Here is a 27,857-nt window from a genome sequence, read left to right as displayed (position 1 = left end):
ATAGGGCAGGGAAGGAGAAAACGGCATTTTCCACAGGTAAGGGACTGTATCAGTTTACTGTGATGCCGTTTGGTTTGTGTAACGCCCCCGCCACCTTTGAGAGATTGATGGAGCATGTACTAGGCGGCATGCCATGGCAGTCATGCCTGGTGTACCTGGATGACGTCCTGGTACATGCCCAAACGTTCCCCCAGGCACTAGCTAATTTGGACCAGGTGTTCGGGTGCCTCAGACAGGCAGGGTTGAAGCTGAACCCGAGTAAGTGCACTTTGTTTGCAAGAGAGGTGGCCTATCTAGGTCACGTGATTGGCCGCGAGGGGGTAAAAACAGACCCAGACAAAATTAAAGCGGTAGAGGAGTGGCCCGCACCACGTACCATCAAAGAGGTGCGGGGATTTTTGGGACTCTGCTCCTACTACCGGCGCTTTGTGGCGAAATTTGCGGAGTTGGCCCGTCCCCTCCACCGGCTTACGGAGAAGGGGACGCGATTTAATTGGACACGGGAGTGCCACGAGGCCTTCCAAAAATTGAAGGGGTGTCTAACATCCGCACCCCTTCTAGCTTACCCCACTAGTGACGGGACATTTACCCTGGACACGGATGCGAGCCAGGAAGGATTGGGCGCAGTTTTGTCTCAGACACAGGAGGGCGTGGAGAGAGTGATTGGTTATTATAGTCGGGCCTTAAGTAGGCCCGAGAGAAATTATTGCGTCACTCGCAAAGAGTTATTGGCTATGCTGGCTGCCATGAACCATTTCCACCCGTACTTGTACGGGCGGAAATTTTTGGTTAGAACTGACCATTCCTCCTTGCAATGGCTCCTTCGGTTCAAGGAACCGGAGGGCCAAATTGCAAGGTGGTTGGAAAAGTTGCAGCAGTACGATTTTGATGTGGCCCATAGGGCCGGGAAGGCCCATGGTAATGCGGACGCACTCTCTCGGCGTCCTTGTCTGGGGGAAAACTGTAAATTTTGTGCGAGACACGAGGAGAGGGAGCAATTGGGCGATTCCGCCCCGATTCTCGTCGTCCGGGCAACCCGGGTGAGAGGGCCAATTTTGCCACTAACCGCGGACGAGGAATTTGGAGAGTTGGCTTGGAGCACGGCCCAGCAGGAGGATCCTGTTCTGGGGCCGGTGTTCCAATGGGTCAAATTGGGGCAAAGACCAAAGGGGGAAGAGGTCACCCCCCTCGGGGCGCAGACAAAGGCATATTGGGCTCAGTGGCAGACCCTGGAATTGAAAGGCAACATCTTGTATCGCAAGTGGGTGGAGGTTCCCTCTGATCGAACTTCCTGGCTGGTGATAGTCCCTGACAAATTCAAGAACGTCATATTGCAACAGGTGCATGGTACCCGCTCCGGCGGCCATTTGGGCAGGACAAAGACAATATCTCGGGTCCGCCGGAGGTTCTATTGGGTGAATATGGGGCGCGACATACAGGACTGGTGTCGGAGATGCGACGCCTGTTCTGCCAAAAAGGGACCAGCACGGAGGATGAGGGCCCCCCTTCAATTACATCAGGTGGGGGCCCCCCTTGAGCGGGTGGCTATGGATATTCTAGGACCGCTGCCCCGCACCCGCCAAGGTAATAAGTATATCCTCGTTGTGATGGACTACTTCACCAAGTGGCCGGAGGCCTACGCCCTCCCCAACCAAGAAGCAGGGGTGGTAGCGCAGGCCTTCGTGGAAGGATTTGTGTGCCGGCATGGGATTCCACAGGAGTTGCACACCGACCAGGGACGAAATTTTGAGAGCAAATTACTAAAAGATGTGTGCAGTCTCCTGTCAATTCGAAAAACCAGGACAACGCCTTTAAGACCTCAATCTGACGGGATGGTGGAAAGATTCAACCGAACTTTAATCCAACAACTGGCACTGTTCACCACCACCCGTCAGGATGACTGGGACGAACATCTCCCTTACTTGCTCATGGCCTACCGAACCAGCCAGCACGGGGCCACCGCATGCAGTCCAGCGTTGCTTATGTATGGGCGGGAGTTACGGGCTCCCGCCGACTTGCTATGCGGTCCCGTGCCAGACACAGTGGTTAACCCGCCGAGGGAGGGGTACGCACGTCACCTAGAGGAAGGCATGGAGCTAGTCCATGCCTTCGCCCGCCGCCAACTCCATCTGGCGGGGGAAAAGATGAAGCGCAGGTACGACGACCGGAGCCAGGGGAGTCAATACGCTCCGGGGATGAAGATTTGGTTCTTTAATCCCCGGAGGCGGAAGGGAAGGTGCCCAAAACTCACCTCCCCCTGGCAAGGCCCAGGAGTCGTCCTGTCGCAAATCTGTGACGTGGTCTTTAAGATCAAAATGGGGCCACGAGCCCTCCCTCGGATCGTCCACGCCGACCGGATAAGACCTTACACCGGCGAGCAGGCGCCCCCGTGGATCGCCTCGGCTTTAGATGCCGAGGCGGGACCCAGTACCTCTGAATAAGGGGGGCTTATTAGTGCCAGAGGACTGGGGGATTGAGGAGCGATAGGCCCGGTGGGAGAGGGTGGCATCCCTGCCACCTTTCCCATGTGAGTGGGGCAAAGGAGCAATAGCTTATGGGGTGTATGGCAGTGAAAACTAGCCCGGGTGGGTTAGGATATTGATAGGGATCTAGCGAAGATGACAGTAGGTAACGTTAAGTTTAGTTAGTGACTGATACCTGTAGTGGGGACGCAGGTAGATTAGTATGGATGATAATGACGAGGGAGCGCAATAGTTTAAAGGGACGACTGGGAAGCGCAAGTTTCAGAAGGGAGTAGTTAGATGAGATGATGCCGCGTGTGTGTGAGAATTGAACAGGTGTGATTGCACCGGTGTGCAACTGGACAGGTGTGATTGCACAGGTGTGCAACTGGACAGGTGTGTGGAGCAGTGTATGAGTAGTGAGTGAGTGGATCAGCGCGAATGCGCTTGGGGAGAGAAGGGTGCAGGTGGCACCAGGTGTGAGAGCACAGGTGTGCAGGTACAGGTGTGTGGAGAGAGTTGGAGTGAGTGGTACGGAGTGGTGTGCATGGTGCGAAGGTGTGGATGGGGGAAGAGTGGACCCCTTTCACGAGCACCCGGGGCGGGTAGTGTAAGTGTTAGGTAGAGGGTGCAGGTAAATTGTGGTTGGATATTGGCATTTGTGGTGCGGTTGCAGAATGGTGTTGTGAATGGGTGCATTAGTGTTGTGGAAATGGCTGGGCGTGTAGCCTGTTAGTGTGTGTAGTTGGTTGGGCACTCCACCACTGTGAGGATGTCGGCCAGGTGAGGCCGCAGGTGGGCTCTGGGAGCCGGTAGTTGTGAGTGGGTGCCTGAGGATCCCGGGTGTGGATCGGGCAGCCCAGTGCCAGAGAGGGCACGGAGTGGGGAGAGAGCCAGAGGGCCTTCCCCAGGTAGTTAGGTTAGGGTGAGGAGCAGGTAAGCTCGGAGGCAACTGCAGTGGTGGAGGTGTGCAGGTGGGTAGACCCACTGGGAGAGGTACACGCCGCAGCCCAGAAATTGTGCGAGGGCACCGGGAGATGAATCGGGGGAGTGAGACCCCAAATTGAAGAGCACCACAGTTTGGCCAATGGGAATTGGTTTTTAGAACCCATAGTGTAAGAGGGCCAATGGTTTGGCCAGAGAAAGCCCCCGGGTAGTGTAAAGTTGTTAAAGTCATTTAGGAGATAGTTAGGATTGATGAACCTGTCGCACCATACGCAGCCACTTGCCTGTGGTGATGATGATGACTCCACACCTGTGTTTTCTTTGGTTGTGTTGCAGAAATGAGAATTGCTGTGAGGATTTGTGAGACGCATCACGACGTGGATGAGACATTGGGGTGATTCCATCTCTCCCTCCCTAGGAGGGACTGATGATGAATTGGTAATGGCAAATTTTGATGTTGAGTTGGTAATGGCAAATTTTGATGTTGAGTTGAAAATGGCAAATTTTGATGAGAGTTGAAAATGGCAAATTTGATTGGTTAGGAGGGAGAGAAGACGAATTTGGTATATGGGAGGAACGGGGAAGACAGTAGGGATGTTTGTTGATTTGTAAAGTAGATGTTTATGGGTAGTGTTGTGTTGTGTGGATGCAGTAAGGGGTAAGGGAGGGGCCATGTAGGTTACCTGGTGGGGGGGGGGCGTACGATAGGAACGTACCTGTCTCACCTGGTTCCCATGTGCCCCCAGTGTGCATTACCTTACATTGCGTGCACTTTTGCGCCCTTACCACCTTACTCACTTGTCTGCTTCTTTTGTCTCCCACCTCCGAGGATCTGGCTTTGGGGTAGAGAGAGAGGAGAGAGAGGTGCTGGCTGCGCAGTTGTGGGCCTGCACTTTCGCTGTTCGCTGCCTGGATCGGTACACCATATGGACCGCAATGTTTGTGGCCACCCACAATGGACCGCAGTTCGTTTGCGGCCAAGCACCACCCGGGGATGGACCTATGGATCAACGTGGCACCTATGCCATACAGGTGAACCACTAATAGTTAACACCACCAAGTGCACCACAAGAAGAGCAAGAGACACCTGCAGGGTTAGGGGTTGTTGAAGTTATTTTTATTCCAATGAACAATGGTGACTGCACCGATTGGTGGTGGGGTGGTGCTTTTGATGCTCGGGAAGGGTGCTCTGCACGTTATTAAAGGCCGTCGGCCACAGAGCACTCGTGGGTTGGTGTATCGATGTTGGCAAGCGCGCTCTCTCTATGCATAACATCTGCATGTGTTCCTCCAAAAACAGGTCCTGGATCGTAGTGTAAATAGCAGCGTAGTCTTGTAAATAATGCTCCCTACCGGCTGTATGTTTAGTTTGAGAATTCTTTCCGGATTCGGTTATCCTGTGGGTGTGTTTCTGTGAGGAGAAGGGTGCAACGTCGCAGGGGGACATATTTACTCATTTGTGAATATCTGTAAAACTGTCGCACTCAGGGTAGAGTTAATAGTAGAGGGAACTACATTGCGTGCCACACTAAAGTAGGTAAAAATTTATCGGGTCGGGACGCCCCGAGGGTAGAGAAGGGTGCAATGTTGCGAATATGGAATTTGGCCTCCATATCCGCTTGTAAATATTCCCCTATTTTCTCCGATACTCCCCAACTTTCCCCAATCCCCCATTCCCTAGTCCCATTGCATGTAAATAACAATCAGTAGAGCCGACCTTCCCCTTATTCCCCCATTAAATGTCGTGCCCAGGTCCACCGCACCACACGTAGACAACTTTCGGACATCTTCCTAGTTATTCTTAATCTATGTCAGTTAAGGCCTCGTTTCCATTAATTATGACTCTTCGTTGCACCAGAATGTGATTATATGGCACCTGTTAGGAAGTTTAGGACCTCCCCATACCTCTCCGCATCTCTTCCCCATGAAGAAGCGCCAACTACAACAACAACAACAAAAGAGGGGGGCGGCGCGGTGACGGCATGGGGAGTGGGCGTCCTCCTTCCGGCTCGGTTAGCCACCATTGACCACGCGCTCCACGGGGTTACCACGAAGGGGCTCCCTGTCGGCCCCTCGTCAAGGGCGGAGCCGGTAACCCCCGCCCCCAATGAGAAGCCATGGGCCGATGCCATCTGGGGCGGCGCTAACGAGCCGAGGGCGTGTCACTCCCCGCCGGATATATACGCGGCCCCGCGCCGGACGTGATGAGAGATGCGCCCCGAGCTTGGAAGGAAAAGACGCCACCCTCCCGAGCGCTGAGCGACCTCCCCAGCTTGAGACCAAAGTCGCGACCCACAAGCGCTGTGATACCTTCACGCATCTCTGGACACCACCGTACGTGATTCTGTCCCTGAGCCAGGTGCACCTGAGCCATCGCGACCTGCCTCCCCTTTTCATCAACCCCCGTGTGAGTCAGCATTTTGTCCCGTGTGTCTGTCGTCTGTCCGGGGATAATATAAGAGTGTGTCTAAGTGCCTGTCTTCCTGTAATATACCTCTAGCCCCTGTAATCTAACCTTTTTCCGTACGAATATACTTGAGAATCGAAACCCTGGTGTCGTATTGTGTCATTATAACCCAGCCGGGTGTCTTCTCTTTCCTATTGAGCCAGCGTAGCGCGATTAGTCAACATTCGGGCACAATCGGGTAACTTGTACGGATACGGCGGCCATCCCGCTCGGCCCACCATACCATCAAAGTCGTATCTGTAACAATATATATATATATATATATATATATTTATATATATATATTGTTATGGATCTGGGGGACAGCACTCCCGTTAGCAAGGGGGGGGGGGGTTAATCCCCTTGTCCTGTTAAGCTGGCCGTCCGACCGGTCCTGGTACTTGTAACACTCTTTTGCGGGGTGGGATTGATCAGGGTTATTGGTCCAGGTATTATCCCGAATACCTTTATCAATCCCTCCGCAAAACAGGGAGACAAGTACCGCTCGAACCACGGACAAGATGGTATTTGCCGAGCGGTTTAGCAATCCGCGGTTCGAGCCGTTATCAATGGACTAAACCCGATTATAAAGCGGTTCAGCCAAAATTGCGCCACAGGTACTCAATTGACAGAAATCACGAAAGCGATCAGACGAGAAAGAAGAAACCAAAGGTAAGGAAAGAACACAGGTTTGTTTCTATCTACAAGAGGAAATGAAAGAAGGGCATTTATACAAGAGGAAATAAAAGGACATAGGGCAGCCTTAAAACAGTCTTATATTATACCCCAGACAACAAACAGGACAGACAACGGACTTACACGACAAGGGAATAGCAGGCAGAAATCACTGGAGGAGGAGGTGGTCCAGGTGGGACAACAGGGCTGGAAGGTTCGGCAGGGTACAGCAAGCAGGTCCGCTCCAGCTCCACACCCCGGGCTGGATGCGAGCAGCCGGCGGCTCAACGTATTCGGCCGGCGGCTCAACGTATTCGGTTTCACACGGCAGGGGCTGTTTGAAGCAGCGTGTCAGAGCTCCGCGCAGCTTCGTCTCTCTCTCTGCCTTCTTGGTTCCAACTCCCTTCCAACTCCACTCAACTCTCTCAACTTCTCGGTTCGGCTGGATCACTCCTCTCCCTCTTGTGCTTTCTCACCGACTCTCTTTCTCACCTCCCACTCCAACTGGTAAAAAGGCTTCGATTCACGCTTATATTGGTGTCGGCCGTCTCAAGCCGCGGGCTGCGAGGGCACGCCTACCGGTTCGCTCACCGCGGTGCTGGTTGGTGGTTAGGGCTGGCTAACTCCACCTTCGATGACGACGACGTGCCACGCCCATGATCTGGCGGCTCCTCCCCTCTTCTTCTCCGAGATGGAGCACATGGGCAATGGTGTCTTGGGGCAATCAAACGAGCCAAACCAAAGGGTAGCGAACGCTGCCTGGCTGTTACTTTGCGGAGACGCGGGTGAGGCGATTGGGGAATTGAAAGGGGCCTATCTTATTTGATTAATGCAACGTAGTCAAACTATTGGAAACACATCCTTACCTGAAACACATAATAATGAAATAACTACGAAGAGGGCCTATGCTTCGCTATGTGTTTCGATGTGGACTAACTAGGGGACGACCTTTGACCTTTACCAGAAATGGAGGTATGTACAAAGAGAATTATTTACAGAGGGGTATATTTACAACAATTTACACAGTGCAGGGTTCTCAAAACCCCAACAACATACAGTCACGTGAAAAAGTAAGTACACCCCATGTAAAGTTTTGACTTTTTCAACATATTTCAACATACAGCTATTTGATCTTCATTGCAACAATGTTGATAGATAAAGGTGATATTAAAGCGCGGCGTTACGCGCACTGCTTGCGAGCAAGGAGGAAGCGGACAAGCGGTAACTTATAAGCGTCTTTATTTCAGGAGCTCACTGTAACACTGGCGCGCTCCGGGCTGCGCACCCGGTGTATCTCATGAGGCCACGCCTACCCCTCGGGCGTGGCCACTGCCCACTTGGTGCGCGGAATGATGTCACCACGCCAGTGGGCTTTTGTGTCCGCCACACGTGCCCCCCCAGAATTCCCGCGCACCTGGAGGGCCAGTTTGCGGGGCAGACGAATGACCCGGCCGAAGCGCCCCCTGGCGATCGGCGGCGTCCGGGGTGCAGGGATGCCAGGTGGGATGCCCCTGGCTGCCCCTGGGATGGGTGCAGGACCGGGGGGCGGCGGAGCTGGGCGGTGCCGGGGGTCCGCCCGCAGGGGGGCGGCCCCGACGTGGGGGTCAGGCCACTGGCGGTGGATGGTCCACGTCGAGGTGGGCCGGCTTGAGGCGGTCCACCGAAACGCGGTCAGGAGTACCGCCGATGTCCAGGGTGAAGTGCTTCGCCCCGGTCTCCAGCACGCGGAAAGGCCCGTCGTACGGGGGCCGCAGTGGTGTCCGGTGGGCATCGTGGCGGACGAAGACGTACTCCGCCATGCGAAGCTCCGGGGCGACGTGCGTCGGTGGGTGCCCGTGGCATGCCGTTGGCACCGGGGCGAACCTCTGGGCGGTCTCTTGCAGAGCGGAGCGCTGCTGTGCCGCGGACCATGGTGCCGTGGAGTCGGGGAGGAACTCGCCCGGCACCCGCAGCGGTTGCCCGAAGACCAACTCCGCCGCGGATGCGCGCAGGTCCTCCTTGGGCGCCGTCCGGAGGCCCAGCAGGACCCAGGGGAGCCTGTCGACCCAGCCGCCGTCGCGGAGGGTGGCCCGGAGTGCGGCCTTCAATGAGCGGTGAAATCGCTCACACAGGCCGTTAGCCTGGGGGTGGTAGGCCGTGGTTCGGTGCAGCCGGACCCCGAGCCCCTGCGCGACCACCCCCCAGAGCTCCGAGGTGAACTGGGGGCCGCGGTCGGATGAGATGTCTGAGGGGGCGCCGAACCGGGCGACCCAGGTGGCGATGAAAGCCTGCGCGACATCGGCCGCCGTTGTCGACGCCAAGGGCACGGCCTCCGGCCAGCGGGTGGTGCGGTCCACCATGGTGAGGACGTAGGTGAAACCCCGCGAGGGGGGCAGAGGTCCCACCAGGTCCACGTGGACGTGGTCAAACCGGCGTTCCGGCACCGTGAACGGGGCCAACGGGGCCTAGGTGTGCCGGTGCACCTTGGCGCGCTGGCACGCGAGGCACGTCCTGGCCCAGCCGCGGACAGCCTTCCGGAGGCCATGCCAGACGAACTTGTCGGCGATCAGCCTTTGGGAGGCCCTCGCGCCCGGGTGGGGCAGGCCCTGGATGGCGTCAAACACCTGGCGCTGCCAGCCCGCGGGCACGATGGGGCGAGGATGCCCGAGGGAGACGTCGCACAAGAGGGCCGCGCCCGCGCCGTCGAACGGCACCTCGGTGACGCGGAGGCCCGTGACGGCGGTCCGCAAGGCCTGGACGTCGGGGTCAGCGGCCTGGTCCGCTGCCATCCGGGCATAGTCGATGCCGAGGTGGACTGCGTGGGCGACGGCCCGGGAAAGGCAATCCGCCACCGGGTTGTCCTTCCCCGCGACGTGCTGGATGTCCGTCGTGTACTCGGACACGGCCGAGAGGTGACGCTGCTGCCGGGCCGACCACGGCTCGGTGACCTTGCCCATCGCGAAGATCAGCGGCTTGTGGTCGACGAAGGCAGTGAACGCACGGCCCTCGAGCAGATGGCGGAAGTGCCTGACCGCCAAGTGAAGCCCGAGCAACTCGCGGTCAAAGGTACTGTAATGGCGTTCGGGCGGGCGAAGCTGCCGGCTAAAGAACGCCAGCGGTTGCCAAGCTCCACGCACCCATTGCTCGTGCACCGCGCCCACCGCGTAGTCCGAGGCATCGGTGGTGAGGGCGATCGGTGCATCGGGCGCCGGGTGCGCGAGCATGGTGGCGTTAGCCAAGGCGAGCTTCGCGCCCGTGAACGCCGTGTCCATCTGCTCGGTCCAGGTAACGTCGCCTTTGCCCGGCTTACCTCGGAGAGCTTCGTGCAGGGGGCGCAGGAGCTGGGCGATACGGGGCAGGAACCGATGGTAAAAGTTCACCATGCCCAGGAACTCCTGCAGCCCTCTGATCGTGTGGGGGCGCGGAAACCCCTTCACCGCCTGCACCTTGGCCGGCAGGGGGACGGCTCCGTGCCTGGTGACACGGTGCCCCAGAAAATCGATTATGGCGGCGCCGAACCGGCACTTTGCGGGGTTCACAATCAGGCCATGCTGGACCAGGCGTTCGAAGAGCGTGCGGAGGTGGCGTAGGTGCTCTTCGCGGGACGCGCTGGCGACGAGGATATCGTCCAGGTAGACGTAGACAAAATCCAAGTCGCGCAGGACGCTGTCCATCAGTCGCTGGAACGCCTGAGCCGCATTCTTCAGACCGAAGGGCATGCGCAGGAACTCGAAGAGTCCGAATGGCGTGATGACCGCCGTCTTTGGGACGTCCTCCGGCCTGACGGGGACCTGATGGTAGCCGCGTATGAGGTCCACCTTCGAGAAGAAGGACATGCCCGCCAAACGGGCGGAAAAGTCCTGAATGTGGGGGACGGGGTAGCTGTCGGGAGTCGTGGCGTCATTGAGACGGCGATAGTCCCCGCACGGTCGCCATCCCCCGCCGGGCTTCGGCACGATGTGCAGCGGCGACGCCCAAGCGCTCTCTGAGCGCCGAACGATGCCGAGTCGCTCCAGGGTAGCGAACCCCGCTTTTGCCACCGCCAGCTTCGTCGGCTCGAGGCGGCGTGCCCGGGCGTAGACCGGTGGCCCGATGGTGGGGATGTGATGGGCCACCCCGTGCTTGACGGCCCCCGCCGAGAAGGTGGGCCGCGTGAGGGCCGGGAAGCCGGCGAGGAGGCGGGTGAATGCGTCCGCTGCCGGAAGCGTACATACCAACGTGGCCGGAACCGAACCGTTCGGCAAGCCGCTTGGCAAGCCGCTCGTTGAGCTGCTCGGCGAGCTGGGCAACCCACAAGCGAGCGAGCTGAACGTCTCGGCCTGGACAAGACGTCTGCGCTTGACGTCGACCAGGAGCCCATTAGCGCACAGGAAGTCCGCGCCAAGCAGTGCCACGGGCACGTCGGCGGTGACGAACGTCCTTCGGAAAACCTGCCCTCCGAACCGCAGAGAGAGGCAGCGTTTTCCGTACGTACGGATGGGCGTCCCGTTCGCGGCAAGCAGCGCGGGGCCCCCACCCGCGGCGTGCTTGTCTGACGTGCCGGCGGGAACGACACTCACCTGCGCTCCCGTGTCGCACAGGTAACGGCGCCCGGAGAAGGTGTCCGTTATGAACAGCAGGCTGCTCGAACGGCCGGCGCTCATCGCCACTATTGAGCGCCGGCCCGGGCGTTTCCCGACCTGTTGAAGGAGCATGGCGGATGACACTGCCGAGCTTCGTGGCCGAACTTGGCGTGGAACCAGCACCAGGTGGTGGAGCTGGAGGAGCGCGGCTGGCTCCGCCAGGCCGGTGGAGTTGGCGGGTTTCCCCGCGGTGGCGGTTTTCGCCGCGGCGGTGGGCGGGGCGTGGCGGCGGTCACGAGGTGCGTATCAGCATGCTGCGTATGCTGTATAAGCTGATGCTGTGGATCAGCAGCATCAGCAGCATTAGCAGCATCAGCCACGAGGGCTGTGACGGCCACGCCGACTCTCGCCCGCGTGTCCGAAGCGGCGAAGTACTTGTCCGCCTCGGCTGCCAATTCTCGGGGTTCCGTTAGCCCGGTCCCGGCCAACGCGAGGCGAACCTGCGCTGGAAGTTGGCGACGGAAAAGCGCCCGGAATAGAGAACCGGGGGCTTCGTCGCCCAACAGTGACAGCATATGGTCCATTCGGACCGACGGGCGCGTGTCACCGAGCTCGGGGAGATCCAGGAGGCGGTCGCCCCGTGCGTCGTCCGTGAGGCCGAACGTGGCTTGGAGTAGCCGCTTGAGTGCCTCGTACTTGTGGCCGTCCGGTGGGTGGCGAAGGACGGACACAACTCGAGCGGCCGTGCCGGGCCCGAGGGAGGCGACGACGTGGCAATAGCGCGTGTCATCGCCGGTGAGGCGCCGAAGCTGAAATTGGGCTTCGGCCTGGACGAACCAGACTTCGGCCTGAGCCTCCCAAAATTCGGGAAGTTTGATGAAGTTGGCCATGGCAATGGCGTCGCGTGTCGAAGGATCGCTCCGGCAGATCCAACGTCTAGGGGGTCACCAGTAAAGCGCGGCGTTACGCGCGCTGCTTGCGAGCAAGGAGGAAGCGGACAAGCGGTAACTTTTCAGCGTCTTTATTTCAGGAGCTCACTGTAACACTGGCGCGCTCCGGGCTGCGCGCCCGGTGTATCTCATGAGGCCACGCCTACCCCTCGGGCGTGGCCACCGCCCACTTGGTGCGCGGAATGATGTCACCACGCCAGTGGGCTTTTGTGTCCGCCACAATATAATATAACAAATATCATGAAACATTTACATTTTGTAGTCAATTGTATAATTTAAATAAACATAAATGCAAAGTTCGCATGTGGAAAAAGTAAGTACACCCTTGGCTCCAATAGGTGGTATTACCCCCTTTGGCAGAAACAACCTCAAGTAGGCGTTTCTTAGAACTGTCTACCAGTCTCTGACATCGACTGGGAGAAATTTTTGCCCACTCCTCCATGCAGAATTATTTCAGCTGTGTGATGTTTGAGGGGTTTCTTGCATGCACAGCTCGTTTCAAATCCCCCCACAACATCTCGATGGGATTTAGATCCGGGCTTTGTCTTGGCCATTCCAGAACCCTCCATTTCTTTCTTTTCAGCCATTGCTTGGTGGATTTACTGGTATGTTTAGGGTCATTGTCATGTTGCAAGGTGGTCCACCTTCGGTTGAGCTTCAACTTTCCGACAGATGGCCTCACATTATCCTCAAGCACCCTCTGGTACAATTAAGAATTAATAGTGGATTATGTGATGGTGAGCTGCCCAGGCCCTGATACAGCAAAGCTGCCCCAAACCATAATATTTCCACCACCATGCTTTACAGTTGGTATCAGGTTCTTGTGGTCAAATGCTGTCTTTGGTTTTCGCCAAACATGTCCTCTGGTACTGTGGCCAAATATCTCTACCGTTGATTCATCTGTCCAGAGCACATTGTTCCAGAAGTGCTTGTCTTTGCCTAGGTGTTCATTGGCATACTTTAGTCTTGCCCTGATGTTCTTTCTGGACAACAAAGGTTTCCTCCTGGCACACCTCCCATGTAGATCAAATTTGTGCAGCCTCTTTCTAATGGTGGACTCGTGCACTCTGACATCAACAGTGGCAAGAGCTACCTGTCTGTCCCGTGATGACATTCTGGGGGTTCTTAGAGACTTCTTTCAGCATCTTGCGGTCTGCTCTCGGGCTGAACATTCTGGGGCGGCCTGGCCTGAACAAGTAGGCAGTTGTTTGGAATCTTCTCCACTTGTAGATGATCTTCCGGACTGTCGAATGATTGATTTCAAATTGTTTGGAGATCTTTTTAAATCCCTTCCCAGACTCGTAGGCATCTATAACCTTCTTTCTGAAGGCCTCAGAGAGCTCTTTTGATCGAGGCATGGTGATGCCGCACACTTCAACAACAAAGAGCAAACCAAACGAAATGTCAGGTTTAAATAAAACAGGTTCCTCCAAGATCCTCTCTAACGATGTTCTAATCATTTGCACCTGAGCTGGTGCACCTGATTCTAATTTTAGGTATTTGAAGTAGTGATAAATGTCGGGGTGTACTTACTTTTTCCACATGCGAAATTTGCATTTATGTTTATTTAAATTATACAATGGACTACAAAATGTAAATGTTTCATGATATTTGTTGTATTATATCACCTTTATCTATCAATATTGTTGAAATGAAGATCAAATAGCTGTATGTTGAAATATGTTGAAAAAGTCAAAACATTACATGGGGTGTACTTACTTTTTCACGTGACTGTATATATAATATATATTGTTGCGGTTTTGAGAATTGCACATGTGGACTGATTAAAGGTTAAAGGTTGCCCCCCATAGTTAGTCCACAAGCAACACGTAGGCCCACTAAGAGTATAAGTTATGTCATAGTATGTGTGAGTATAGGCCATTTCCCCTTGTAATATCTGCGTTGTGTAAAAGAAATAACATTAGGTCCCTTTCATTTTGAGTCCACCCTTCAAATTCAACCCTCTCCCCAACAGGCACAATCCATTGCACCTCGCATTAGGATGCTCACAAGTCGAGCTAACACGAGGTAGGCCTCGAAAGGTCGGGTTGGGGCGGTGTCAAGGAGCGCCTCAGAGGCGATGACGGTAAGGGCCACCAGCCAACCAGGGCTCGAGCGGCAGGGCGTGGCAGGGCGTGGTAAGAGGCGTCTAGCAAGTGCTGGAAGGTTCGCTGGGCAGGGCTAAATAAGCCTTCGCACAAAGCCCTTGAACAGGACTCGCAGGGAAGCACTTGCTTAAGAGGAACTCGCAAAATGCTGGCGTTGAAAGGACTAAGAGGACTCGTGAGAAAGGATTCGACTCGCGTGCACACGACAGTATCGAGAGGATTTGTCGGAGGACTTGAAGGAAGTGAAAAGCGCATTGTTAGCGCCTATTAGTTTATTACGTACGCGGCCACAGCCGCCAGTGTAACCGCCAGAGCCCAGCCCTACCGTTCGCCCCGTAATTATCCCGTGTGCGCCAACGACACGCGGAGAGCTCCTGCCGTCTGCTATTTCATCTACTTCGCGGTGCGAGCTGGGGACCGGAGGGAGAGCTGCCCGGACGCCATCCCTGGACGTGCTGACCTGTTCATCTGCAAACCCCGTGTGAGTGTGTCTGAGTGTGAACGGGCCTGTTTGACCAGGGAATAAGTTAAGACTGTGATTAAGGCTGCACTGTGTCTTCTTCTTCTGATCATTGTACAAAGTGTAAATAAATCCTGTTATTCCTTTTCTTCCAATTCGACCGTTTCTGTGATTTCCATCATTGGGTAAGCGTGGCACGATTAAGAACCGCTTGGATCGGGGTCTAGTCATTGATAACGGCTCGGGTCACGGGTTCGCTACCACTCGGCGTATCCACCAACACCCGTGATTCGGGCGGGGCTCATTTCCTTGCTTCCTGGGCAGCGTTGGTACTAAGGTAACAGCGACTTGGTCCTGATACCCTACTCAGTGCTGTCCGGAAGTGACGTCATAGGTCCCTTGTCCCGTCGGCCAGTCAAAGACAAGGGGACTAACCCCCCCCCCCCCTATTCTCCCCTGATAAGGGGAGAAGGCCGGCGCCGAGATCCCCAACAATATTGTACATATACAAAATTATTTATATATAATTATTTATATACACAGTCACGTGAAAAGAGTAAGTACACCCCATGTAAAGTTTTGACTTTTTCAACATATTTCAACATACAACTATTTGATCTTCCTTTCAACAATACTGATAGATAAAGGTGATATAATATAACAAATATCATGAAACATTTACATTTTGTAGTCCATTGTATAATTTAAATAAACATAAATGCAAATTTCGCATGTGGAAAAAGTAAGTACATCCGTGCATCCCATGAAATGTTTTTTAAATCTTTTTAACATATGTGGACATATCAATATTTGATCTTCATTTAAACAGTATTTATAGAAAAAGGTGAACTATTTGAACAAAAAACAATGAAAAATTGACTTTGCAATAATTTATTCAACAAAAAATTGTTGCACAGCATGCACAATTGCATGCACAGCTCGTTTCAAATCCCGCCACAACATCTCGATGGCATTTAGATCCGGGCTTTGACTTGGCCATTCCAGAACCCTCCATTTCTTTCTTTTCAGCCATTCCTTGGTGGATTTACTGGTATGTTTAGGGTCATTGTCATGTTGCAAGGTCCACCTTTGGTTGAGTTTCAACTTTCCGACAGATGCCCTCACATTATCCTCAAGCACCCTCTGGTACAATGAAGAATTCATAGTGGATTCTATGATGGTGAGCTGCCCAAGCCCTGATGCAGCAAAGCTGCCCCAAACCATAATATTTACAGTTGGTATCGGGTTCTTGTGGTCAAATGCTGTGTTTGGTTTTCGCCAAACATGTCTTCTGGTACTGTGGCCAAATAGCTCCACCTTTGACTCATCTGTCCAGAGCACATTGTTCCAGAAGTGCTGGTCTTTGCCTTGGTTTTCATTTGCAAACTTTTAGTCTTGCCCTGATGTTCTTTCTGGACAGCAAAGGTTTCCTCCTGGCACACCTCCCATGTAGATCAAATTTGTGCAGCCTCTTTCTAATGGTGGACCCGTGCACTTTTTTTTTCTTTTTTTTTTTTTTGTATTGTATACTGAATCGAGGCTCGTGAAAGAGCTAACATTTACTTCACAAACAAATCAACGGGACGAACAAAATATATAAAAAGAGGGAGCGGAAAACAAGATGGGGAGAGAAGGGGAAGCACACAAACACAACATTTGAGAGCAGGGAGATGTGTGGAAGGGAGAGGGCTTGGGGGGAGGAGGCGTGGGAAGGGGGGGGGGGGGGGGGGACCACCTCTTGGTGGTTTAAAGGTGGTTTAATCATGTGCATATTCGACATAGTTTCGTACATACTTTGGGACCCCACTATTCGCAGGGGATATGTTCCTGGAAAATCCACGAATAGTGGGGTCCGACTGTACTTCATTCCCTTGCACCGAAGGGGGAAATGCGTGAGATGGAGACAAAGCGATGCAACATCCATGAATGCTTGCCACGTTGTCGATTCTATGCTCGTGGGCGATGCAACGTTATCGGTTCTCCACGAGCGGGCGACACGATGTCGCTTCTACACTGGCAGACTGCGCCCTACTATATTAAAAAATTTCACAAGGTGCACTACATTAATGCACTAAAAATGTTTGAACAAAGATATATTGGACTAGCGTGACTTAAAATTGACTATTGTCCCATAATATGTTAACAACATTCTTTCAAAATGATACAATTAGACGATGCAAATTGGTGAGTTGCTGCACAATGCTTTTGAATACGGCTCTATGATTATCAATGTCACATGCCCTTTAAAGTCAATATCATCATTACTCAGCGATTTAAGATTTCGTATTAGCAGTTGTGTACCAAAGAGAGTGTGAGTATGTGAAGCAATTATCTATTGTCTTACAGGAACTTCACAAGAAGGGCAAGCTTGTTAACCCCCTCCTGCAGCTCGTCGAGTCTGCTTTCCGAAGCCCAGCCTTGTCCATTAAGACAGCGGCATTCAACTCGTGGAAAGTCCTTATTGACAATTTTGCTTTGAACCCAGGCAAGATAGTGCAGGGAGCTTGCACATGTATTCTTCATCGATGCTTTTTATCTTTCCTAGATTCATTTTTGCTTAAACTCTCCGTCGCATAGCAGGAGATGGGGTTTTGCTTGTTTGATTGTTTTTTTTTTTTTTAATCGTTTCAGCTTTTGTCATCAAATTTTCAACAAACCCTTACTATGAGAATGTAGAGAAAACTATCTTTAATAATCAGATCAAAATGTCAAAGGGCAGAGTGAGTTTACTACAAATAGGCCATATTAGCTTGTCAACTGCACAGTGTGAGACGGCCAGATTTTGAAATAGGTTACTTTCTTTTTTAGCCATTTGAAATTTTGTCATCAATTTTTCAACATCTAAAACCTTATAATGCTGCTGATGTAGTTAGCCATTACCCCGTGCAATGGGAGACGGGGTTTTGCAATCGCTTTGTGCGTGTGAGTGCGCGTCTGTGTCCAGGCTGTAACGATTTCACCATTTTAGCTTTTGCCATCAGATTTTCAGCAAAGCTTTATTATGAGAATATGGAGAAGCCAATGGAATAATTTTGTCAAAAGGTCAAAGGTCACCATCATCTAAAATCTTCAATTTACATCCAATTCACCTGAAATTTCAATTTACGATTTGACCTATGTGATCAAATTTTCAACAAAGCTTTATTATGACAATATGGAGGACAAATTCATAATTTGCACAAAAGGTCACATGTCAGTGTCACATAAAATCGTCAATTTTCATGCAATTGACCTGACATTTGAAGAATTTGCATATTGGTTAATTGATTTGTTTAACCAATCAAAAGCTCGAAGCTGCATGTTTTTTTGTTTTTTTTGTTTGTTTTGTTTGTTTTTCTCTTCGATCAAAAGGTCAAAGGTGAATACAACAAAACAACAACAGGCATTTCAAGGCCATTTTCCCTGCTAGAGCGGGGGTTAGCCTTGCGGGCCCCATGACAATCTTCTCCATTTTGCCCTATTTTCTGCATCTCCCCTTGTTAACCCCTTGGCCACATTTCTTCTTCCACCACCTTTAGCCAAGTCTTTCTCGGTCTTCCCTGTCCTACACTTCCTTGCACATTCATTTCCATCACTCTTCTCAACCAGTCACTTTCATCCTTCCTCAACACATGACCAAACCATCTCAACCTGTTTCTCTTCACAGCATCCATCACAGGCTCTATTCCCATCATCTTTCGCAATTCATCATTTGTCTTCCTCTCTCTCAACGATACTCCACACATCCACCGAACCATTTGCATTTCCACCCTTTCCAGCCTTTGTTGCTGCTCTCTGTTCATTACCCATGTCTCGCTCCCATAAATCATAACACTTCTCACACATACAGCACACACCTTTCCCTTCAGCTTCAACGACACTCCCCTCCTCGTCAGCACGCCAATCAGTTCCCGAAACTTCTTCCATGCACATCTCACTCTAGCAACCGTTGCCGAGTCTGATCTACCTTCTCCATTCAGCATGTCTCCGAGGTAGCAAAATGTTTTCATACCTTCCAGCTTCACGCCGTCTCGAAGATCCAACTCAACATTTCCTCCATCTGCAGCTCCCTCTATGCACACCTTACACTTGAATGTACCTGCCACACTGGATAATGACCCTCTCAGACCACTACATTTTTGATGAACCCACTCAGCGCACATTGTACATTGAATGGAGTTCACTCCGACGCCCTTCCAGCACACGGCCACTTCCCAGTTATTTCCACCTCACCACATGCTTTACCACTTGCCATCACCTTCGTCTTTCCGATAATCTCCTTCAGACGTTTTGCCTCCATACATTCCTTCCACTTGTTCATCTTCTCCTTCAGTCCATCCATACTCTCCGCAATCAACACCAGATCATCTGCATACAACAACTCCCATGGTAAACCCTCCTTTACGTTCAGAGCCAGCACCTCCATCACAGCTACAAATAGTCGTGGACTTGGTATCGACCCCTGCTGCACTCCCACCTTCACCTCAAACTCACCACTGTTCCTGTCCTTTATCCTTACAGCTGTGTGTGCTCACTCGTACATTGCCATCACTACTCTGATCAACCATTCCTCCACTCGTAACTTCCTCAATGCCCATGTAACTACTTTGCGTGGAACCCTATCGAATGCTTTCTCCAGATCAACAAACCCAAGAAGCAACTTCTTCCTCTTCTCCATGTCCTTCTCCTTCAACTGCCTGACAAGAAAAAGCGTGTCTGTCGTTCCTCTTCCTGACATAAATCCAAACTGCATTTCGTAGATCTTCACTTTCTTCCTTATCCTCCTCTCCAACACCCTTTCCAATACCTTCATTCCATGCTCTAATAACTTTATCGCTCTATACGAGCCACAGTCCAGAGGGTCACCTTTCCCCTTGTATGGAGGGACGAGGGTACCTGGTTCCCAATCCACTGGAATGCGGCCTTCTTTCACCACCAGATTACAGACCTCTGTCATTCTCTTCACATCCAACTTCCCGCTGCCTTCAACATATCTCCCACAACTCCCGTCAGCCCTCCCGCTTTTCTACTCTTCATTGCTTTTATCGCTATGTATGTATGTCCCTCTGTATTTTATCGCTATTTTTATCGCTTTATGGCTATCGAGCCCTGGTGTTGGGCTAGTGGCTAGGGTGCCGGCTTAGGATCCTAGGATCCTGGGTTCGAATCCCGGTCAATCGCTGAATTAACGCCAGGGGGGTTGACTCAGCCTGTCATCCTTCCGAGGTCGGCAAATTGAGTACCAGTTCACTGGTAATTCCCTGCTTGTCGTTAAAGGCGGCAAAAAGGGTTGGCGTCAGGAAGGGCATCCGGCCGTAAAACATTGCTTCAAATAGGGGACCGAAAAACAACAACAACCATGGTCCCCGAAAAAGGCCAACCCCCGCTTGCGGGGTAAAATGGCCTCTAAAGGTGTTTTTTTTTTTTTTTTTTTAAATTGCTTTTATCGCTTCCTCAACTTCCTTTACAGTTATCTTCTCTGTCGGTCCTAAAACTGGGTTACGCTCCATGTTGTCATCCCAATTCATTCTCTGCATTCAACAGCATTTCCATATATCTCTTCTATTTTCCTTTAATTCCATCTGGGTCCACAACGATTTGTCCCACTTCATCCTTCAAGCAACTCACCCCCATCACATCGCACCTCTTTCGCTATCTGCTTTGCAATCCTGAATACCGCTCTTTGACCCTCTTCCGAATCTAAGCGTTCTCCGAACATTTTCCTTTCTGCCTTCTCCACCTTTGCTACCTCTTTCTTTGCAGCCTGCTTGGCTGTCTTATAACTTTCATGCTCTGCCTTTTCTGCCCCCGTACCCTTCACCTTCTGCCACTCCTTGAATTTCTTCCTCTTCTCGTCAATCCTCTTTTCAACTTCATCATCCCACCACCATGTGTCCGAGTGCCTCGGTGGTCCTTTTGTCCATCCACATACCTCACCAACGGCTCCAAAGAGACTATCTTTCATTGACATCCAACCACATTCAAGCTCAATCACATCATCCTCTTCCATACTCAGCCTCTCTTTTAATGCCTCCCTCACTGTCACCTCTTTCAACCTCCACACCTTCATTCACGGTTGGTACTTCACCCGCCAAGCTCTCCTCGCACCTTTCACCCTCATGTCGCAGACAACCAAGTGGTGCTGTGAAACAGCCTCCTCCCCCGGGATCACCGTTGTGTCCCGGAGGTGCCCCCTATCTGGCCTACGCACCATCAGGTAGTCAACGGTTGTCGTCGACCCACCTGACGTGTATGTAACAAGCTTATTATCCTCTTTCTGGAACTGAGTATTACAAATCAACAAACCAGCTCCATCAGCAAACTCCAAAATCCTTTCACCTTCTCCATTCCTGACACCATATCCGTAACCCCCATGAACTCCCTCAAAACCGTCTATACTGCTTCCCACATGTCCATTTCGGTCTCCTCCTACCACAACAACTTCCTCATCTTTCACGTTTTCCATCAGCTTCTCTATCGCACACCAGAACTTGTCCTCCTCTTCATCGCTCCGACCAACCTGCGGAGCATATCCCGAGATGACGTTCACCAAGAGCTTTCCAATCATCATTCTCACCATCATCAACCTTTCACTCACTCTAGTCACACTCACCACACTGTCTACAAACTCCTCAGAAAACAGGACACCAACACCATTCACGCCCTCCAGGCACCCTTGCCACACAAACTTGTATTTCTGTCCCTGCCTACCCTTCACCATTCTCGCACCACTTCCCTTCCATCTCGTCTCCTGCACACAACATATGCCCACTCTTATGACCAATACTTCCACCACTTCACCTGATCTCCCTGTCATTGTCCCTACATTCAATGTCCCAAACCGAAGAAACCGATCTCCACGTGGGGCATCAGATGTTTCGTCATAAATTGAGTTATTTCCACCCTTTCTTTGATCTGGTTCCCCACCTTGATTTTTGACAAGAGGTGGTGAGGACCCCCACAGGGTACTTCGGGTTGTACCCTGCCCATGTGTAATTATAATTGTCATGGTTCCCTTTTTGAGGCAATGTTTTACGGCCGGATGCCCATCCTGACGCCAACGCTTTGTTTTCAAAGGTGAATGTTGCATAAAATTGTCAATTTTCATCCGATTGACTTGAAATTTGAGCATGGTTTGCATATTTGGTGACTGAAATATATTGCTTTTGAGGTCAAAAGGTCAAGATCGACTAAAATCATCAATAATTTTTTTTAATTTTTTTATCTGTGTTCATCATGTTTAGCATACGGATGTGGACTAAAGTCTGAACATAAAGCGGATGTGGACACTGGACAGGCTTTGCATTTTCAGATCGTTTTTAGTTCTGCTTGCTCCTGTGTTCTTCCAAACAAATAACCTTCCAAAAAGGAAATTTTTGTCATTCTTTTTGTGAGAAGATGCATTTTTCAGTGATATGTTTGTTTTGGGTTGAATATGCTATAGTTTGGAAAACATTTGCCTGGATACCATAAAGGAAATCTTAATCGGTATTATTTTAGCACCTCCTTTAATGCACTGCTTAGTATTGTGGATTCATTGTTTCAAATGAAACAAACAAACCTACTGACGTGTGGTCTATTCAAACCTTGCCCTACTTGTGCAGAGGTGCTTTTTAGTATGCGACGCTTGAAGCTGCTGTTGCAACCTTTGGCTGAACTATTGACGCGTAATGAGCTTCTTCTTCAGACACGCTTACACGTGTGGTGGCACCTTGTGTTTCGGCTCGACACGCATGCCACATCCCGCTTTGATGTGGTCAGCTCTTTATCTTGCACTTGTTTCTCAAAAAATACTTGGAATGTCCTTCATGCCTGATGTTGAGATGCATTTTCTGACTCGTTGAGGTGGTGTGTGTGTACATGTCAGGTAGTTGTTCCTCTATTGTCATTCGTTCTTGGATCCCCTCTGGAGACAAACATCTCTCGCACTTCGTCACGTTCTTCTGTCACCTCCCCAGCGACTTCAGGAGCCTCTCAAATATCTGGTCAGTCCCTGAAAGTTATTGCCTGATTATTCTGTTGTAGAGTTTGGTTGTTAAACCATCGCACAACAGTGTAACTCTTCCTGGATTGTCAAAATCTACACCATTTAAAATTGTTGATTTCTGTTCATTGACTTACCTGGCTAACGAATTCTCTCAATATTTGCCAAAATGTTGGTAAAGCAAGTTTATTTTAAAATATTTCATCTTATTGCCCATCTACCACCTTTGGCAATGTCATTTAAGAAACTTTGAAGTTGGAAGCGTCCAGAAACCAGATGAAGAAGCTGTGTGGTTGAGGTTTATGGGAGGAGGATAATTAGGCATTGTATTGTGAGATGAATAATATGTATATATAAACAATGGTGCCACAGCTTGTAATATTCTCTCGTTCTTTGCCATCTGTGCTTTATGGCAGGACTGGTACTTCATCCGACTCCCTCCAGTGGCTCTCCTGGCCAACGGGTGTCTGCTGTGCTGCAAAAGAGAGCTTGTGAGATGGTTGCTCATCTGATTCTTGGCCCTGAGATTCAACAAAAGGAAGTTTCTAAAGATCTGCACCTTTTTCTCAGTGAGGGGGAATTCCTTTCTAAATGCTGAATGCTCTTCCCTTTAATGACAGATTTATATGCTGATCTTAATCACAACTTTGCTCCACTTTTTCAATGGCCAGTGATTAAAACACATTGGTTGGTTGCATTTGCAAAGAATCAGGTTGTCTAAGTGTGGCATAGCAGGTGGATTTATTAGTCCCCTACCTGGAGGGGACTATATGTGTGTCATCCGCTTCCGGTCCGGTATGAAGAGGGCGCAGGCGTCACATGCTCGCCGCTTCTTCGACCGGGCCACTGTCAGTTGCTTGCTTTTTTGGTGGTCGCGCGGATTTTTTGGCCATTGAGTCTGCCCTCTGCATAGCCCCGGCTCTGCTCCCTGCTTCGCCTGCCCGGCTCCTTCGCCTGCTCGCTGTTTCCTCGGGCACGCTCTCGTAGGTTGTGACCATCGCAGCGGTTTGGTGGCGGTTTCCCGCCGTGATCTAGATTTGTAGCGGCGGCGGTCGATTGCCGCTGCATTTGCCGCTTTGCCGTGATCAACCTTGGCCTCGTGATCGTCTCTTTGCTCCTGCCTGCCCTCTGCTTGGTCCCGGCTCTGCTCATGGCTTCACCTACCTGGCTCCTTCGTTTCCTCGGGCCCGCTCCCATGGGTTGGGACCATTGTTTCACCTCCTCAACCTTGGCCTCGTCTCGTCTCTCCGCTCCTGCCTGGCATGGCTCTGCGGTACTCCGCCGCAAGGCTCCTGCTCAATACCTGCTCCACCCCATCATGCATCTCTGCCATCAAATCAAATGGACTCCTCCGACGACCCAGGTACATTCACCGTGGCTCCGGTCGTAAGTTTGTATATTTGCAATCAGGTCACTCCATCCCCGTCCTCTGGTCGGCTCAGCGCACTCGCACTCTTCGTCCCAGCGCACCTGGTCTCAGCAACGCACACAATCGCACCTCCTGCCTACGAACCCTGTCTAAATCACCTGAATTCATCCCTGCTGTTCAAAACAACATCAAGCTCACCCTGTTCAACACCCGGTCCCTCAACAACAAATGCCTCATCCTGAACGAATACATCCTGGATAACAAACTGGACTTTCTCTGTCTCACCGAAACCTGGCAACAACCTCTGGACTACTACACACTCAACCTCACCACACCCAATGGATATTCCTACGTCAATAAACCACGCTCGGGGGGCCGAGGTGGTGGAATTGCCGTTATCCACCGTCAAGACATCAGGACCAGCCTCATCCCCATCGCCTCATCCTCATCATTTGAACGCCTGGCTTTTAAACTCTCTGGTCGCACGCAGTCAGTCATGGCTGTCGTCTACCGCCCTCCCAAGCCACACCCATCATTCCTGTCTGACTTCTCCTACTTTCTGACCCAGCTATGTTCCCTCTCCCCCTCAATCCTCCTCCTTGGTGATTTCAATTTCCACATGGACTCCACTGACTCCACAATAACCACTGACTTCACTGATTTACTCACCTGCTTTAACCTCACTCAACATGTCGACTTTCCTACCCATATCCGTGGTCACATTTTGGACCTTGTCTGCTCCACTGGATTAAATTTGCACCATCTCTCTGGCTCCGACCTCACCCTCTCTGACCACTTAGCTATCACTATGACCATCAACATCCCCACCCCAGCACCAAGGCATTATCGCACGATCAACTTCCGTAAGCTAAACGCTCTTTCACCTACGTCATTCTCATCCACCCTCTGAAAAAATGTCCACTTCTCCCTTCGTTGACCTCCACACCCCTTCCGACCTCACTGACTACTACAACCACACTCTCTCCTCCTGCCTTGACCAGCTTGCGCCTGTAAAAACCAAAACAGTTTCTTTCACCCATTCTGCTCCCTGGTTTACCCCTGAACTCAGCCTGATGAAAACTCGTGCTCGCCAACTTGAAAGACTCCGCAATAAAACAGGTCTCGCAGTTCACTCCCAAGCCTACAAGGACCACCTACAACACTACAAAGATGCCCTCTCCCGTGCCCGCTCCGCCTACTACTCAAATTATCCACTCTGGCTCCGGAAACCCAAAAGCACTCTTCTCGACAATAAACAAACTCCTTCGCCCCCTGAACACCACCACCCAGTCATTCACAGTAGACAACTGCATCTCCTTCCTCTCTTTCTTCCAACGCAAAATTGACAACATCTACAACAGCTTGACCACCGCCGCACCCGCTCCCCCTCCAACCACCTGCCCCCCCTTGTCCTGCCATCCCCTGTCTCGGTTCTCCCCAATCTCCCCTACTGACCTCTCTGAACTCCTCATAGGAATGAAAACTGCCACCTGCACTCTTGACCCCATCCCCTCCAGCTTTGTCAAGGCCTCCCTCCCTGCTCTCTCTCCACTTATCATTGCAACAATAAACTCCTCCCTGTCTACAGGCATCGTCCCACCTTCCCTCAAAATTGCTGCTGTTACCCCCATTCTAAAAAAACCTGGTCTAAACCCTGACACCCTAAACAACTTCAGACCCATCTCCAACCTACCCTTTCTGTCAAAAGTTTTGGAACGCTCTGTAGCCACTCAACTCAAACATCACCTCTCTGCCAATAACCTGTATGAAACATTCCAATCCGGATTCCGCTCCAACCACAGTACTGAAACTGCTCTCCTCAAAATCACCAACGACCTTCTCCTCTCCTCTGACGCTGGCAACCTCAACATTCTCGTCCTCCTCGACCTCAGCGCTGCCTTTGACACCATCGATCACACCATCCTCCTCACCCGACTTGAATCCACCTTTAACGTTACCGGCACTGCCCTCTCTTGGATTAAATCATACCTCTCTGACAGACGCCAGTTCATCTCCATCAATAACTGCAAATCCCCCACTGCTCCCCTCCCCCAAGGTTCAGTTCTTGGCCCCCTCCTCTTCATCCTTTACCTGTCCCCCCTCGGTCACTTAATCCGCCGTCATGGTCTCCAATTCCACTGCTTCGCCGATGACATCCAGCTTTTCATCTCCACCAAGTCCGTCTCCACCGACACCCACTCTATCCTGACAAACTGCATCACTGAAATAAAATCCTGGCTTCAAATCAACTTCCTCAAGCTTAACTGTGATAAATCTGAAATAATCATCATTGGCCCAAAAACGCTCACAAAATCCACCCATAACTTTGCCCTCAACATCGACGGTATCACGGTATCGATGGTATCCACCTCCCCTCACATCCGGAATCTTGGCGTCATCTTTGATCAAACCCTCTTCTTCGACAAATACAGTAAACAGATCACAAAGTCAGCCTTCTTTCACCTGAAAAACATTGCCCGTCTCCGCTCATCCCTCTCCTCCACGGCTGCAGAAACGCTCATCCACGCCTTCATCACCTCCTGTCTGGACTACTGCAATAGCCTCCTCTATGGTTCACCCTCAAAAATCACCAATAAACTCCAATACATTCAGAACTCCGCTGCCCGTCTACTCACCCATTCCCGGACCCATGACCACATCACCCCCGTCCTTTACAAGCTTCACTGGCTCCCCATCCCCCAGAGAATCCAGTACAAAATCCTCCTCTTGACATACAAAGCCCTCCATAACCTGGCCCCATCCTACCTGGCTGACCTCCTCTCCAGACACACTCCCACCCGCAACCTCCGCTCTGCTGGTACCAACCTCCTGACCCCCTCCATCCGGACCAAATTCAGATCCTGGGGGGACAGGGCCTTCTCCATCGCTGCTCCCTCCCTCTGGAACTCACTACCTCACACCATCAGAGACTCCTCACTCACCACATTCAAAACATCACTAAAGACCCACCTGTTCAACACTGCATTCAACATTCAACCCACAGCATTTAACCTCTGACTATCTCTTCTCCTTCTCCCTCCTTTTGCTTTAAATATTTCCCTATTGATTCTTGTTTTTTTGCAATTGTTGTTTTCATGTATTGTTATGCATTATGTTTTCCACTCTGTCAAAGCACCTTTGGGCTTCTTGAAAAGCGCTATACAAAATAAATGAATTATTATTATTATTATTATCCCACCTATGGTTTTCCAGACTTTTCACCATAACCTTTAATGTGTGAGAAGTGTTATGATTTATGGGAGCAAGACATGGGTAATGAACGTAGAGCAGCAACAAAGACTGGAAAGGGTGGAAATGCGAATGGTTCAGTGGATGTGTGGAGTATCGTTGAGAGAGAGGAAGACAAATGATTAATTGCGAAAGATGATGGGAATAGAGCCTGTGATTGATGCTGTGAAGAGGAACAGGTTGAGATGGTTTGGTCATGTGTTGAGGAAGGATGAAAGTGACTGGTTGAGAAGAGTGATGGAGATGAATGTAGAAGGAAGTAGAGGACGGGGAAGACCGAGAAAGACTTGGCTAAAGATGGTGGAAGAAGAAATGCGGGCAAGGGGGTAACAAGGAGACATACAGAAAATAGGGCAAAATGGAGAAGATTGTCATGGGGACCGCAAGGCTAACCCCCGCTCTTGCAGGGAAAATGGCCTTAAAATGCATGTTGTTGTTTGTTGTTGTCACCATAACCTTTAACATATTCAACTGAAACTTTATACATGGCTATGATAGGTTACAGAACAAGTTTGATTTTTAGGCAGTTTTGCATTTTGGAGTTATGTCCTTTTTTTTTTTTCTTGCAACAAGAGCATTCATTGGGATTGGAAGGGCATTCCTCTCGTTTTAATTAAATATTGCCTGGATGACTCCCGACCTCCCCTCCCCCACCAATCTCCTAAGTTTGTGGTTTAAAATCTTCTTCG

At 51.3% G+C, this 27,857-nt stretch overlaps 1 protein-coding gene across 8 annotated transcripts in view; it reads left to right on the top strand.

The window, feature by feature from the left end:
- Positions 1-27,857, top strand: part of RIF1 (replication timing regulatory factor 1) — a 251,247-nt gene that overhangs the window by 29,290 nt on the left and 194,100 nt on the right. For all 8 annotated transcript variants that reach the window (XM_078779646.1, XM_068119704.2, XM_078779645.1 and 5 more), the window contains exons 9-12: positions 16,934-17,072; positions 22,171-22,322; positions 22,434-22,551; positions 22,967-23,119. In XM_078779646.1, coding sequence (XP_078635772.1) covers positions 16,934-17,072; positions 22,171-22,322; positions 22,434-22,551; positions 22,967-23,119 — 562 coding nt within the window. The remainder of the gene's footprint in view (positions 1-16,933; positions 17,073-22,170; positions 22,323-22,433; positions 22,552-22,966; positions 23,120-27,857) is intronic.

The sequence above is a fragment of the Myxine glutinosa genome, chromosome 6 (genome assembly GCF_964187855.1).
Source record: "Myxine glutinosa chromosome 6, kmMyxGlut1.1, whole genome shotgun sequence".
Classification (NCBI taxonomy): domain Eukaryota; kingdom Metazoa; phylum Chordata; class Myxini; order Myxiniformes; family Myxinidae; genus Myxine; species Myxine glutinosa.
Note: the sequence above shows the minus strand (reverse complement) of the source record. Positions and strands in the feature narration are given on the sequence as shown.